The sequence below is a fragment of the Branchiostoma floridae genome, chromosome 7 (genome assembly GCF_000003815.2).
Source record: "Branchiostoma floridae strain S238N-H82 chromosome 7, Bfl_VNyyK, whole genome shotgun sequence".
NCBI lineage: Eukaryota > Metazoa > Chordata > Leptocardii > Amphioxiformes > Branchiostomatidae > Branchiostoma > Branchiostoma floridae.
The window spans coordinates 24227028-24242542 of NC_049985.1; the positions used below are offsets into that span (position 1 = coordinate 24227028).

At 39.9% G+C, this 15515-nt stretch overlaps 2 protein-coding genes across 2 annotated transcripts in view; one reads left to right on the top strand and one right to left on the bottom strand.

Annotated features, from left to right (window-relative positions):
* The window catches only part of LOC118419863 (sodium/bile acid cotransporter 7-A-like), a 22393-nt gene extending 10069 nt beyond the window's left edge, over window positions 1–12324 (top strand). Inside the window, exons 6-12 of the mRNA XM_035826521.1 lie at window positions 488–523; window positions 1767–1915; window positions 2121–2221; window positions 2769–2820; window positions 3095–3168; window positions 8350–8506; window positions 9683–12324. Of these exons, the coding sequence (XP_035682414.1) occupies window positions 488–523; window positions 1767–1915; window positions 2121–2221; window positions 2769–2820; window positions 3095–3168; window positions 8350–8506; window positions 9683–9740 (627 nt within the window). The 3' untranslated portion in view covers window positions 9741–12324. The remainder of the gene's footprint in view (window positions 1–487; window positions 524–1766; window positions 1916–2120; window positions 2222–2768; window positions 2821–3094; window positions 3169–8349; window positions 8507–9682) is intronic.
* LOC118419830 (toll-like receptor 13) lies at window positions 3443–6297 on the bottom strand. Its single transcript, XM_035826445.1, has one exon. The coding sequence runs from the start codon at window positions 6137–6139 to the stop codon at window positions 3509–3511; it is 2631 nt and encodes an 876-aa protein (XP_035682338.1). The 5' UTR covers window positions 6140–6297; the 3' UTR covers window positions 3443–3508.
* Window positions 12325–15515: the final 3191 nt, after the last annotated feature.

A 15515-nucleotide genomic window follows, 5' to 3' on the forward strand; every position in this document is an offset into this window, starting at 1 on the left:
TTTTTAACTTGACTGCCCCTCAGCCTCGATAACCACCTCATAAACCACCTCGTTCGCTACGCTCACTCGGTGGTTTATTCGGTGGTTATCGCACCTGACCAGGGATTATCTCACCATATACACCTCGGGGCGGGGCATTAACCCTTAATTACTGTACAGTAACAGCACCTGTTCATTGAAAATTACAAAAGTAGTGTCAGTTTTTATGTTTGTCCCATTCTTCATGAATGAAAAATATAACAGTACTGCAATGATAACACCCACATATTAAGGAGCTTATAACATAAAGGCCGATTTGCTACACCAGAAAGTTGGTGAATAGTTTCATTAATGTTGAAAATTTGCTGAGTGGTAATTTTTATTTTCATTTTTTTTTTCAAAAAATTGGAGCGAGCGAATCCGTGAACCAAGAAATTAAATTGGTGTGGCCTTACATTGTGGATTTGACATATTTGATACCTGACCATTTCTGTTCCTTCCCATCCAGGGTATATTTGTCACTCCAGTCCTGCTACTGTTGTTTGTAAGTATGACTTAAGTTTATTCATTTGTGTGCTGTGTACAAGGTTGAAAGAAAAATACCATTAATTTTGTTGATTAATAGGTAAAATTTAATTTCTCTTCCATGTCACCATTGCCTCTTTTCAGATGCCAGTCCTAGTATTAAAACAAAAAAAAGTCTCCCTCTCTTTACATCTAAAACTGATATCACTGCATTAGTCTCAGAGTCTGTGGAATGAACGTTCGACAAAAAAATGCATTAAACTGCAAAACATTTCTGGTTTTCAGGACCATGAAAAATTATGTATGGGGAAATGGGGAAAAGCAATTATTAGCCAGATTGACTGTGAAATGAAGCAAGTATATGTTGTTAATTGTTTTACAACACCTTCAGGCCCTAATCAGATCCAGTAGATACACAATGATCCAAAGCCTCATCTACTGACTAATGAAGTATAGGAAGTAACAACAATAACCAGCTGTGGTCATGCACAATTACATTCCTGTAAAGTAAACAATGTTGAAGTGGAACTGATTGTGATGAATAGCATAATAGTTATTGTATGAAATTCATATCTAATTGTTTTACAGCCCTATAGTTTCTAATCCATCATTTTGGTTCAGTGTTGAAACTGGACGAGAGATACGTTTAGCTTCATCAACTACCATGATCATACATGTAATTGCAGTTTAATAGGTGTAATTATGTTTGATATTAGTGCTCATCATACTACTGTTACAGTAGTAAACACAGAGTTTGCTTAGTCTCAGTTGCAGCCCCTGCCAGACATCTTTTTTGCAACAACTACATTTTGTACATTTTCAATTTTTCTGATAGCAACAGGGCTTCTGAGAGGAAACTAGTCAATAAACAAGTTGTCCAATGACATTTAATCTCCACAGCAGAGGTTTGGCCCAGCTGATTAGTGATAAGTTTTATGCATTTTCTTTCCATGTCAAGGGAACAATAAAGAATGCCTGACAAAACAAATTAAAAAGAAAAACTCTGCTTGAAGAGTAATCATTCTAGTTTATTTGCAAAATCTTGCCCAATGCGACATAAAACATAGTACAATATTTGGAAAATAAATTAGTGTAGAGAGCAATTGTGACATTGTGGAGAACTGCAATCTAAGCTTTGGGTTTGAATTCTAGATCTACAATGTAATATGGAAGCAGTAGAAGACAAAGAGTCCCACTCAGAGAGTAGTATCCACTGATTCTGGTGCCGTCTTCAGTAACAGCAAGTCTTGATTTTTTCACAGCTTGGTTCCCCTTCAGCTGTTCCGTACAGCACCATATTTGGGCAGCTGACCATGACCGTGGTGGCGCCTCTCATTGTCGGACAAGTCGTCAGGAGATTCGTGAAAGACTGGTTAGAGAGGAGCAAGCCTCCATTTGGGACCATAAGCAGGTAAAACCTACTGTAGCCTGTAGTGATTAAATCATAATTTGAATATTGTTTACCTGGATGTCTAATCTTGATATATGTTAATTGAATAATCAACTTTGGTCAGGTAAACATTTTTTTCTTAAAATAGTGGGACCAATAAATGAGATTGGTATGGGCTTATATGCTATGTCAAAAACTAATTATTATGCGCATAATTTCTTCCCAGCTGCACATTGTTGCTGATCATCTACACAACGTTCTGTGACACCTTCAGTAGTTCAGACATTGAACTGGACCACTTCAGTCTAGTCTCTATTGTTTGTGTAGGTAAGTGCAACAGGTCACATACTATTCTTATGTCTGCTTTTTTATAACTTTTTGGGCAATTAGAGCAACGTCATTGACTTAGTCATTCCAAAACAAAAATTGAAGCAGATTTGAAATAAAACTGGCAACAGTGTAATTCCGGACGAAGACTCTAATTTCGGAAAACCTTACTTATTTCAAAATAGATTAACCAGATGAATTAATATTTGTAGGCATGATATATCAAAGGATAGTGAACATGTAAGTTGCAATTAGATGTCTCCATGAATTCTGGGGATTCTACCAGAATTCTTGCTGAGTCCGAATTCCGCAGACTTTTCTTTGTGGAGACATCTAATTGCAACATACATAATTTTATTCACTATCCTTTGATATATCATGCCTACAAATATCAATTCAGCTGTTTAATCTATTTAGAAATTATTAACAAATACTAATAGGTTTTCGTCTAGAATTAAACTGTTGCTGTTGTTGAGTGTTATAGGTAAATTGATGATAAAGTGTCAGATAGTAGTTTCAGGTGCTCATTTTATTGTTTTTTCCTCAGTGTTGTTAATACAGGTGTGCTTGCTACTTCTACTTTTCTTCGTGACAAGAAGGTGGGTTCATCTTTTGTTCTTTTCTTTGACAATTGATAAACAATAATAAATGTCTTATAAGGAAACTACAAGAAAGCAATGATACGTACATGTGCATTCATTTAGTAGTCTATTTACATGTAGTACAACTGTTACAGTTGATTTGGCAACAACACTCTGTAAATAAAGATTATGATGATAGCAGATTTTATGGAAATTCAATAAGTACATATTATTAAATTGTAGCGATGACTGTGCTTTTTATATGACAGACTGTATATTGTTCTATCCACAGTCCATCTTTTGGCTTCACCCCGTCAGACGTCGTCAGCCTTATGTTCTGTGCAACACACAAGTCACTAACTCTAGGCAAGTAGTCATTCAATTTGACAAATATTATATAATAATTACACTGAGTGAGTGACTGCAGTAATGACATCATGTACAAATATTACATCTGTAATATATACACTATAATGCAAAGGCCCACCAAAATTGGAGGGATATTTTATACAATGCATACAATGTACAAACAGGTGGTCTACTTGTCACTACAAGTGGACCACCTCTACACATTAAGGACCACTGGGCCAGTTTCTCAGTGGTCTCTTATGGTAATTTTTAGACACTGTAATGTCACTGACCGCTGTGACATTCCTTGCACTGTTTCAACTCTGTCTTAGTATTTAGACTCTACATCTTACACATCCTATACATCTTCTTCATTTGGTAAGACGTTTCCTGCTCCGAGGGCTTTCCTGAGTCGAACCCAGAACAACGGTCGCGCTTGTTTGTCTTCGGGCCACACGAGGTACGTTTTCCTGGACATGAGCTGGCGCAGGCGGTTGTACCGCTGCACGACGTGCACCGGTATGTCCTCCAACAAAACCAGAACCAGCACATCCTTTCCTTCCTCGAACAGGCGGTGTTGGGCGATCTTGAACTCCAGCGTGCACCAGCCGCTGCGTACGAACCTCTGCGTGAGAAGGCACAGCGTCTTCCTGCTATCCTGGATCGCTTCCACGATGTTTGTCGTGATGTCACGTCCGGCCAGGAAGTCGCGATCACCGATACACAGTCTGTAGTGCGGCGCTACTTCCTCTAGGTGCGGAATCAGTTCCTGTTGGACCCACCGGATGTCTTCGTTATTGTACGACACAAACACGTCGTACTCGTAACGGTTCCTGTACGGAATGGCTTGGTATCCACGCAGCTTTCCCCTCGCGTACTGATACAGATATCGTATGTACGCATGATATTTTGTCAGCATGTACGTCAAGGTGGTATACAGAAAGACGAAAGTGGACATGACTATACATGCATAGTATCCAAGGTAGGACTTACAATCTGGGTTGTAGTCAATAAGGGGAAGGTCTTTCAGGTCTGGGGGAGAGAAACACTTGTAACTATACTCCAAACCAGTATAGGAATCAGACATGATCCTCACTGACGTATTATTTCTTGCCCATTCTACAAAATCTAGGAGTTGGCATGTGCAGGAAAACTGATTTCTCGACAGGTCTAATTTGTATAATCGATTCCAGTATATCAGTGTTTGTGGCCCTATGGATGTGATCAGGTTTTGTCGCATGTTAAGCTGACGCAGAGAATTTACGTTTTGAAACAGTTTTGGTGATATTGCAGTGATGCGATTGTAACTGAGATCCAGGACTCTTAGGCTGTGTGCATCACGAAACATGCTTGGGTGCAAAGATACCAGGTAGTTCCCTGCTAAGTTCAGAGTGTCCAGTTTCTTTAAATGCCAGAATGCCTCTTTTTTGATGTCTAGGAACCCATTTTTAGACAGATCTAGCTCCTGTAATAGTGTTAGATTCCAGAAGAGATCAGCCCTATAATGATAAGCATATGTTATTCCAGAATCAATCGAATTTGTTACTCTTAAAACTTGCAGATCTGGGATATTTATGCTTCTGCCCCTATCATTGAGAATGTTGCCACTTCCATCGCGTAAATCAAGAACCCATAGTGAATCCAGGCCTGCGGATAAGATGGCATCAAGTGAAAAGAAAGCATCATTTTCCTTTGTCAAAAAGACTTCCAGATTTTGAATATACTTGAAAATACCTTTTTTTGTTGGTTCATAATTAGCCTTGTTAAAGCCTATGTCCAGCTGTATCAAATTACTAAGACCTTCAAAATGGTCACTTTCAAAAGAGCGAATTCCACAATTTTGCAATGCCAGAATTTGCAAGAGAGTTAGGTTTCTGAAATGTCCTGGTTGTAGTTGAAAGTTCAGGTTATTACCCAGATTGAGTACCTCAAGACTTCCTGAAATAGGAATAAATACATTTGGGTCTAATGCTGTTAACTTGTTCCCACTCAGGTGCAGTTCTTTTAGATTTTCTAAGCCACTAAAAGCACCAATCTCAATGCTAGACATCCAACATTGAGACATCCTGAGTACCTGCAAATTCGTAAGTCTCACAAACAGATTTCTGGGCAAATTTTCGATGATGTTAAGATCTAGATTCAATGTCTCGATTGTACGTGGGAGACAATCAAAGAAACCACTGCGATAAATGTACAGTCTCATATAGACCAAGCGCAGAAACTTGACTGTGCCAAAAGTCAACTCACAGGTATAGTCCAAAAACTCCGACATTCCTCTGACTTTAATGTCCGTAAAATCCAGTTGCTGTACATTCCGTAAAGTGGTCAGTGCGCCTTTCTGTATGTGTGACAAACTGTCTACAGTTGCGGAAAGAGACAGCGCACGCAGAGAACTGTTTGTAAGTACCTTGAAGTCATTTGCTGAAATGTTTCCTACGAAGTTGCCAAGAATGCTTATCGTTTGTATGTTCGACATACCTCTGAATGTGTCAAGATTGGCTGATGTGATGGCGTTTGTTGCAAGGTTGACATCCTGCAGGTTATAGAGCATTCTTAGTGCTTCCGGAATCGCTGTCAGTCTTACTTCGGATAGATCCAGCTTCGTTAGGGACCTGAGAGGAAGGAAAGCGTCTGGGTGGATGTGAACAAGCGGATTATCGCTAAGGTTCAGTTCCTCCAGTTGTTGTAGGTTTGCAAACGCCTCTTTTTCCATGGAGGTTATGGCATTGTTGGAAAGTTGGAGTTGCAGGAGGTTGTCCAGCCCGTGGAACGAGTTGTTCGCTAGTTTGGGAATCCTGTTGTGGCTTAATTCCACCGCCGTTGTTCTCGATGGCATCAGAGGAACATAGTCCAGATTCAGGAAACTACAGTCCACAAAGGTTGCGTTCAAACTCCAACACGGGAAGGCGTCGTTTCTGATTGCAGAGACTCTGTTCATCCCGGCAAAGTGGCCCAACAGGAAACAAACTAAGAGCCACGGTCTTGACATGTTGCTGGTTCTTTTCCCACTTCAGGTTGTCCAAGGAATATCTCTTGTCAAACAACAGATTGTAATCTGCTGGTTTTGCCGTCACACTGACAAAGTCCTGTACATGAATTTATACAATCCCAAGTGTACTGTATTTGACTATGCTGCTGTCACATGAGTGGGCTCCTTGTAAAATACTTTCAGTTCCTTCAGACTGCCCAATTATGGTGCTATTACAGACATGGCATTGTTCCAAGACTGACTCACTTCCTCATCATGTTCGGTTCATTTCCAAAATTTAACCCTTGAGGCAGCAATTTCTACTCCACGTGAAGACAGTGTGATGCGTTTCACTTCTGCTTTTTTAATTTGCTTTGTGTTAGACTAGATGTAATCGGACCCTTCGGTTCTTCATGAAAGTGAAACTTCCCTTGAGGTGAGATGTCACCTCTGAATGAGTCACCTCCTGTTTTCTATGTATTTTTCTCACTTCTTCTGATGGTACTTGAAAGTTTCCTGATCACTTCCTACCACATCACTCCTCGCAACAGGCTGCCACTTTTTGCTTGCTGGGACTCAATTAACATTACTTTTCAACAGTTCAAGTTGCTAACATAAGCTCACAAGTCAAATCAAATTACAATACTAATGCCCCTTCGTTGTTGCTTGGCTAGTGAATGAATTATTTAGCAATTCTTAGTTCATGAGTTTTGACTTTTCATTTATTTCAATGTAAAAACGGGTAGTACTAATTTCTATGGGTGCCTGTGTTCTATACTGAACTGAACTGAACTGTGTTCTATATGAAACTACATACAGGAAAAATGTTGTATTGTCATTCATTCTAATTGCTGAGCACCATGCATGTACCCTTCATAGTATTAAAAAAGTTGCCAATGTTAGAGTCTTTGTTTAATATGGCAATTATAAACCACAGTTTAACAGTTGCGCATCGCAATAGGCAGTTGAACAGCTTAGCGTATGACCGCACCACTCAAAACCTAGGACTGTGACCCTCTGCTCTCTGCCCTAGTGCGCGGCTACCAAAAATTACCCTGGCAGTGCTATTTTGTTCATTTATATAAACAAGCTTCCACCAGTTTTGACGCTTGAGATCAGTAGGGCTAGCTAAAGGGGATTTTTTCACTGCTATAAAAAGTTGTTCATGCCGCCATTTTCTTTTTGGCCCGACACTCTTTTAGGGTACCCACTCACCGACTAAGATCGCGTGGTGCAATCGGCAGCGCGTTGGGCTCAGGGTCAAGAGGTCCCGAGTTTGAATCCTGCCGTGTCACCGATCTTCTGCCCTTGGGAAAGGCACTTAACACAACTTTCCCCACTTCACTCAGGTGAAAATGAGTACCTAGCTTCGGCTAGAGATGTCCCTCGGATAGTACGCTAAATGGAGGTACCATGTCTGGAGAGAACCACACCCCACGCACATTAAAGAACCCACCACACCTTTCGAAAAAAGAGTAGGGGCATGCCCCTTGCTGTGTGCAATGGAGCAAAGCCTTCCGTCTGGAGTTGGTGATTCACTTCAAATCTCCCGGATAGAGGCCTGGCAAGCCTCCGTCTCATATCAGCCATACAGTGATTTACAGCCAGACAGGAGACGTGGCAGCAAAAAATAACTCAGCTAAACAAGGGTATGCCGCCTCGTAAGGGGCTTTATTACCCAATGCAAGGGGCCAGTTCCTGGCCTAAGCACGTATATATTACATATTATGTCATACCTGTGACGCGAAAACGTTCAATACGGGTGTTCCGGACTGGGCCATAACTTCCGTATCGCACAGGTTACAAAGGCGTATCACACGGGCTCCATTCGAATAAATCGAACTGTTTCAAGCGTGCCGAGTGCGGCGCCATCGAAAGTTCAAATACCTGATTCGGACGTTGGAACATTACTGTTGCAACACTTTTTGTTCGAGGGCACCAAATTTGTTGAACTTCTGGCGCATTTCGCATCAAAACATGGGTTTTCTTAGGTCACCAGGGTATGACATAAATAAGATACAACACGGTGTATTCCGCATCACCCTCGGTCCCAGCCCTCCCACGGGTCGGATCACCCTCCGGCCTTCGGGCGATCCGACCCGCGGTCGGGCTGGCACCTCGGGTGATACGGAATACACCGTGTTGTATTCTATATGTATTACATACAGTCACATACTCACTGAATACATGAAAGGGATCATACATGTAACTGTCTATCCCTTGTGTTGCAGGCATTCCCATGTTGAAGATAGTGTTTGCTGGTTACGAGCACCTGTCAGTCATCTCCATCCCCCTGCTGGTGTACCACCCCACACAGATCCTGCTAGGGGGGGTACTGGTGTCACCCGTCAGGACCTGGATGCTCGCTGCTCAGAAAGTAAAAGTAATGTAAATATCCTTCATACACTCTAGGTGAAAAGCTAGTTTGTAAGGTACAGATTAGTTACTCTGAAAAGACTGTAATTAGATGGATTAGATGTAATAAGCCATTGTGAATGAATGAATTTTATTGCTCAACACTATCGCACAGGATACAATGTACACACCAATGATAATGATAATAACAAGATGATGTTGATTTGATTATATGGATGATATCTGTGACTGCATCAATATTTGACCGTTTAAAAAGAAAAAGGTTTTCCACAATGCTCTAAATCGTCCTACTAGTAAGTAGCTGCAAAATGAGCAAATACATTGTATGTGCCCTAAGGCCACAGCAAGTAAATTTTATGGATGACATCAGCGCGCGCATAAATTTTCACCTGATTTCAGAAAAAAAAACAAGAATTTTTTCTTCTGCAGGGATGGTCAACATGACGATAAAGTACCAAGATGAGCAAATGTATTGTGTTGTATCCTAATAATTGTACTTGTAGTGACACTTGCGAGGTACACAGGACTGTAGTTGTAGAAATGAAACTTATTGGATAGTTGTAAAAGTGACACCAATATGGAAGTGTGGTTACCAACTTTGTTGGTGATGCCAGTCTACCACACTAGTGTCAATTTTACCACACTAGTACATGTCTTAAATACAGGAATGAATGCCTGGTTGACCCTGATACCATGATTTGTCCCTTTAATTCTTTTTACAAGTCATCACAACTTTATGGTGCCTATTTTTCAAAATGTAGCCATCTTGTTTTTTTCACCCATCTTTTTTTTTTTTCGCCCTATCGCACTATTTTTGCAGTCTGCAGAGGATGTCATCCATAAAATTTACTTGCTGTGGCCTAACGTGAAAAAAAATCAGAAAACATATAATATGGAAAGTAGATGTGAAAGAACAAATAAAATGAAGAATCTGTTAGTTCGGTATACCAAACTGTGTTTAATCACACATGTATATAATATATATTATGTTCAACCTTCCTGACCACTTAAATCTTATAATGAAGGCAACTTTCCAGTTTGGGCATGCTCCTTTTAATTGGATTAGATTTTTGTTGTCTGAGAAGAAACCTTGCTAAGATGAATCCCTATGTAATGCAAATCTAAAGCACTTATACATGTATTTGATAGTCATATTTTTTACCAATAAATGTTGTTGTTTTTTTCCAGCGGAGCGAGCAAATCATCTAACACAAACTCCCATGCTGCCCCAGGAGAGGCAGTATAACATCGCCCCCCCCCCCCCTACGCCCCCTCAAAGTCTTCTCCGCACTCCTCTCATTAGCCAATAATGGGAAATTTTCTACCACACACGATGGGATGGATACTTTTCAAGAGGAGTCATCAGGAGAAGTCCATTTTGGCCCATCTGTACCACTTGTAGCCCGTATAGAAGAGCCTGTTAGAGACTGGACTCCTCCAAAGGTGGGGATGCAGTAACCATGACAACCTGAGCTCAGGAATTATCCGAGGAGACAAGATGTGAAAGTGGTCTGAGGTATCAGGATGGATGTACAAATGTCATGATATAACGCTGCAGAATACCTGAATGTTAACAAAACCTACTAGATATATAAGTATTAATTGGGGCCATTATCATCATGATCATGGTAACCTTATCTTATTATAGGGGCAGGTGTGAGGTCATTACCATGACAACCCCAGATCAGGGTCATTGCCATGGTAACACCAGACAAGGGGTAGGTGGGAAGCCATTACCATGGCAACCCCAGCTCAGGTGCAGGTGTGAGGTTGTTACCATGGCAACCCCAGTTCAGGAGCAGGTGTGAGGCTGTTGCCATGGCAACACCAGCTCAGAGGTTGTTGCCATAGCATTCCCAGCTCAGGTGCAGGTGAGAGGCTGTTACCATGGCAACCCCAGCTCAGGTGCAGGTGTGAGGCTGTTACCATGGCAACCCCAGCTCAGGACCAGGTGTGAGGTTGCTACCATGGTAACCCCAGCTCATGGACACCTGTTAGGCTGTTACCATGGCAACCCAGCTCAGGTGTGAGGTTGTTACCATGGCAACCCAGCTCAGGTGCAGGTGTGGGGTTGTTGCCATGGCAACACTAGCTCAGAGGCTATTGCCATGGCAACCCCAGCTCAGAGGCAGGTGTTACTATGGCAACACCAATACTACATGTAGTATGTTAAAATGAACTTGAAATTATTTTCAGGTCCTGGAGATCAGATAGGGAACAATCTTGGAAGGTGAATGGAATTTATGATTTGAGGTGCAAATGTTCTATTTTGTCAATCGCAATATTTGTCGTGTTGACTCTATTGTGCAATTATTTCTTTCTTCAATTATTCATGTCTTTTGGTGAATAGGGGGAGAAAATTGTTATTAGGAAAATGTTCTCAGTCCTACCCTCTTTATTTCAAGTGACATATCCATTCTTCTGCAATCATTCAACTCTTGATTAATAGTTGGCATTTGATGCCTGACTATTTTAATCAATTAACTTATCATGAGTCCAATGACCACTTATTGGCCCATTCACATTTTGCGCTTTGACATTTTTTATGTAAAGTTTTTGGCTGAAGAAGTCATTCTCTTTTAAATCTTGATAAACCTAAGGCCACAGAATGGGTTGGTCAAAGAAAAAAAAAGTTCTTCCTGAAAACATTACCAGCACCAAAAAATGTCAATAAGGAACTCATAAGGACTTATAATAAATATATGCACAAATGTGAACTGGGCCTATACATGTACGTCTGAGAGTATATCAAAGCCACAAGTTGCAATTAGATCCATTTTTATTATCAATGTCAATTTGTTGCATTATAGGATAATGTAATAAGTACATATGAATGTAACAAAGGGTCCAAACTTTGTACATCCCTGAAAATACATAATGTAATTCCTGTATCAGGATAAGAAATATTCATTATGATAAGAATAATTAGATGATAGAGGGTGTATAGTCTTTATAATATGGTGGTCCAAGAATAAGAGTGGGTAAAGCAAAAGGGAGCTCAGGGGAAATTTAAAATGTACAATTTTATTTATAAGGTGTGTGAAGGATTTGGTCATCCACAATAAGACCATCTGTGAAGAATATTATGATTCATAAAATTAATAGAAATGTCAAATTAATCATGTTATTGTTCTTAGGATTCAGGTACAGTATTCCAGTCAATTTCAAGAATAAAAGGTAGTGGTAAAGACTGACGCATTAGGTTGTTATCCACTAGTATTGTGTCTAGGGCAATAGTTTTGAGAGGTGGTACCTTTTTTTACATCTGGAGGGAGGAAAGTGCCTTGAGTTCCCAGAAGGCAAAACAATGGTGGCATGTCAGGGAATTCAAACCCAGTACCTCTGAGTTCTGGACCAAACACCCTAGTCATAACATCAACATGACGCCATTTTAAGAATAGTAAACTTGCACTTAATATCATAAACAGTTCTGAGTACCGAAATGTTAATTGTATGTAAATGTATAGACTAGGATAGAATGATGAGCTGCAGGCAGCTATTGGTAATTTATAGGAACCTTGCACACTGTCATAAAACCAAATTGTACCTCATAGATCTCCATTAGTGTGTACATTATAGGGCACATTGAGTATCAATGGATTATGACAAAAGTATTTTATGTCTGTGGGTAGCTGATATCTTTGAATTACTTAATGTATAATATCTACTATTTTAGTTGAAATTTGAAGAAAAAAAAGGGTGTTGCAAATTATGTATAAGGGACCAGCATTATACATTTAGAAGTGGATCTTCATACTTGTAGTCATTACAATGTTAATTGGCCAATCTTGTTTGAGAAAAAACTTTTCCTGAATTAGACTGTCAGTCCAGAATTATTGTGTTGCCTGTTAGTGTATGTTCAAGTATGTAAACTACATGACTTATTGAGATTATTACACATGTGTCAATGGGAATTGTAGCTGTAGAAATTCATTCTAGCAGGTGATAATGCACAAAAATACAGTCCAGTGAGAGTAATCCTTTTCTGACTAGCATTTCTTATAGAATATTGATGAATTATAATTAAAACATTCCATTCTATTTAAGTATTACTTTAATTTGAAAGATTAGACTTGGATCAATTTTAGTCGGTGGGTTTTACCTCATGTTGCCATAGAATGATGTTATTAAAGAGAACAAAAAACCAATGAAAGTGTTTGTGTGATTCTTCACCTCCAGTAAGTCTTAATGAGACTTTTGACAAAAATCTGTGCATTGATAGATGGTCCTTCTATATAAATATTATACAATGTAGAATATTAACATTATACATGTTGACTATAGTGCACTTTTCCACGATGAAAATCACATGCAAACGTGAATTTGCATGTAGAATCTGTGTGGTTATTGACAGGATCATCCTGTCAATTTTCCAAATCAAAGTCTTGATAGTGGTAGAGTGGTCAACTTGCGAGCCTAACAAGTGGAAGCTCCAATCCCAGTCGACAACCAACAAACTTAAAAGTCTAAAGCATGTAAAGAAACCCATGGGTTTGGCAGGAAAAACTAGTGACACCTAGCAGTTTATAATATTGCAGCACTCTCCCACTGCACTGGTGCACTATTGCAGCTGTTTAATAGGGGGCGCTGTCCTACCATAATTTCGCACAAGAAGTAGTGCGCTGGATGGTAAATTACCTTTCTTCACATAAAAGATGAACCTGTAAATCTAAGAACCAACAAAATACATATAACATCGAGCAGATTAAAATGGGACTGAGCAGAGCACTTGTGACTAATGTTTGTAGCCTTTCACAGACTACACCAGATCAGATATTTTGTGAAAATCTATATTGAAATGTAATTAATATGTAGAATGCAATTAGATGTCTCCAGGAACAAACAAAGGTTCCCAGAATTCTGGCTCAGGTTCCCAGAATTCTGGCTCAGGTTCACAGAATTCTGGCTCAGGTTCACAGAATTCTGCAGAATTCTGGCTCAGGTTCCCAGAATTCTGCAGAATTTTGGCTCAGGTTCCAGAATTCTCCAGAATTGACTTTGTTCCTGGAGACATCTACATATTAATTACCTTTCAATAGACATTTTCACAAAATATCTGATTTATAGGTGTAGTCTGTGAAAGGCTACAAGCATTAGTCCCAAGTGCTTTGCTCAGTCCCATTTTAATCTGCTCGATGTTATATGTAATAAAACAGTATCCAACCTCACCTGTGGGTTGCCCATGGTTCCACTTAGCTGCAACCATTGCCACTTTTACGCCTGGCAGTAGTAATTACAGGTGACATGACAAAAGATCATTTCTGATATCTGGCAAAAATAGATATAAATCACCCTGATATCAATTATGGATGGATCTTTTAGTTATGTACAAGCTTGCATGGAAATCTTTGGAAAAATGGATTGACATGTACAAAATATGCGCCATCTATCTGTCATTGAGTATAAACCAAAAATATAACATTATTTGGTTGAGTTTTCGGGGACCATTTGTCACATGCATCTGGTTGTATCAGAAGATTGCAAGAAACTCAATGCTCAAAATATACCAGCCTGATGAAACTTTTCACAGTCAGCTAACATCTGTCTTTCCTAACAGGCTATTGCTTCGTAATATGTATATTAGTCCTAGTTGTGTACTAATGTCAAGTTCTTTTATGATAACCACAAAGTGGTCCATGAAACTACATTTTTTATTACTACTACAATGTACGAGGGGCATTCAATAAGTAATGCCCCTGACCCACTTTCAGTTGTCTGATCTAGATGAAATTTTGCATGTGTAATGAGTCATATCTCTTTGGGTTATGTTGCAAAAAACAGCTCTGAACTAATTGTGGTTACTGATTTACTGGTGTTTGAACTGAGTCAGGTGTGAAATGGACCAGGTGTGAAATGGAGCAAGTTGAGTGTCGCGCAGTGATCCGGTTTTTGTATTTGAAAGGACGCATACCAAAGGGGACTTTTGATGAAATGAAAAAAAGTTATGGTGATGATGCCCCATCATATGACCTTGTAAAACGCTGGCATCCTGAATTCAAACAAGGCCGGAAGTCTGTGGAAACAGCTCCCAGGCCTGGTCGTCCCTCTTCTGCCATTGATGAGGCATCTGTCGGAGGACCAACCTGGGATGTCCTACAAGAACGGTGTCCAGAGCTACATCAAATGATGGGAGAAATGCAAAACTCTGGGTGGTTCCTATGAAGAGAAAGACTAATAACTGTGCCAAGTTTAATTAATCTCCTGCTATGGGAAATGGGTCAGGGACATTACTTATTGAATGCCCCTCGTACAACATATATTCAAACCTGCATAAGCGGCCACCTTTGCATGGCGACCACCTGGCCATTGCGGTAACTTTTTGTTGGTCCCTTGGATTTTTCCTATTGACCTTAAAGCATTAAGAAATAGTCTATAGCGGCCACCTGTCCAACACGGCCACACAATTTCCAGTCCCGTTACAAGTAAGACACAGAAACACTGTATATTGCGGCCATACATGCAAGGACTTGGAGTTCCTGACAGGGTCATTTTGGCAAATTTACCAACATTGCGCATGGCAATATCAATCATTTTCGGTAGATTTGACTTTGGCAGGGTCAGTTGAATTTTGAGACGATAAAGACAATGTTACTTGGTGAGAAAGATCAGTGGGTAACTGAAATCATGTGCATTATTGCACGTGGTCAATTGATGAGCATTTTCTCCAGTGTCCACCTGTCTATAGTAGCCACATTTGTCCAGTCCCTTGAGTGGCCGCTAATAGACATGTTTGACTGTATTATGATATTATTCAAAGATCTACATGGAAATCTATCTTTCCAAACAGACTATTCTTTAACCTGGCTAATACTTACCAGTCTCAGTTGTGTACTTGTCAAGTTCTTTTTACCCATGACCACAAAGTGGACTATGGGTTGTGATACGATATGCCCTTTCCTATATGTTTGTTTGTTTTTTTGGTGCCAATTGTAACCACCATCTTTATTTTCAAGCACTTGCAGCAGTTGGGTGAGATGACTTTCTTCTTTTGTGTCTCTTTTTTTTTCTTTATTGGCCACAT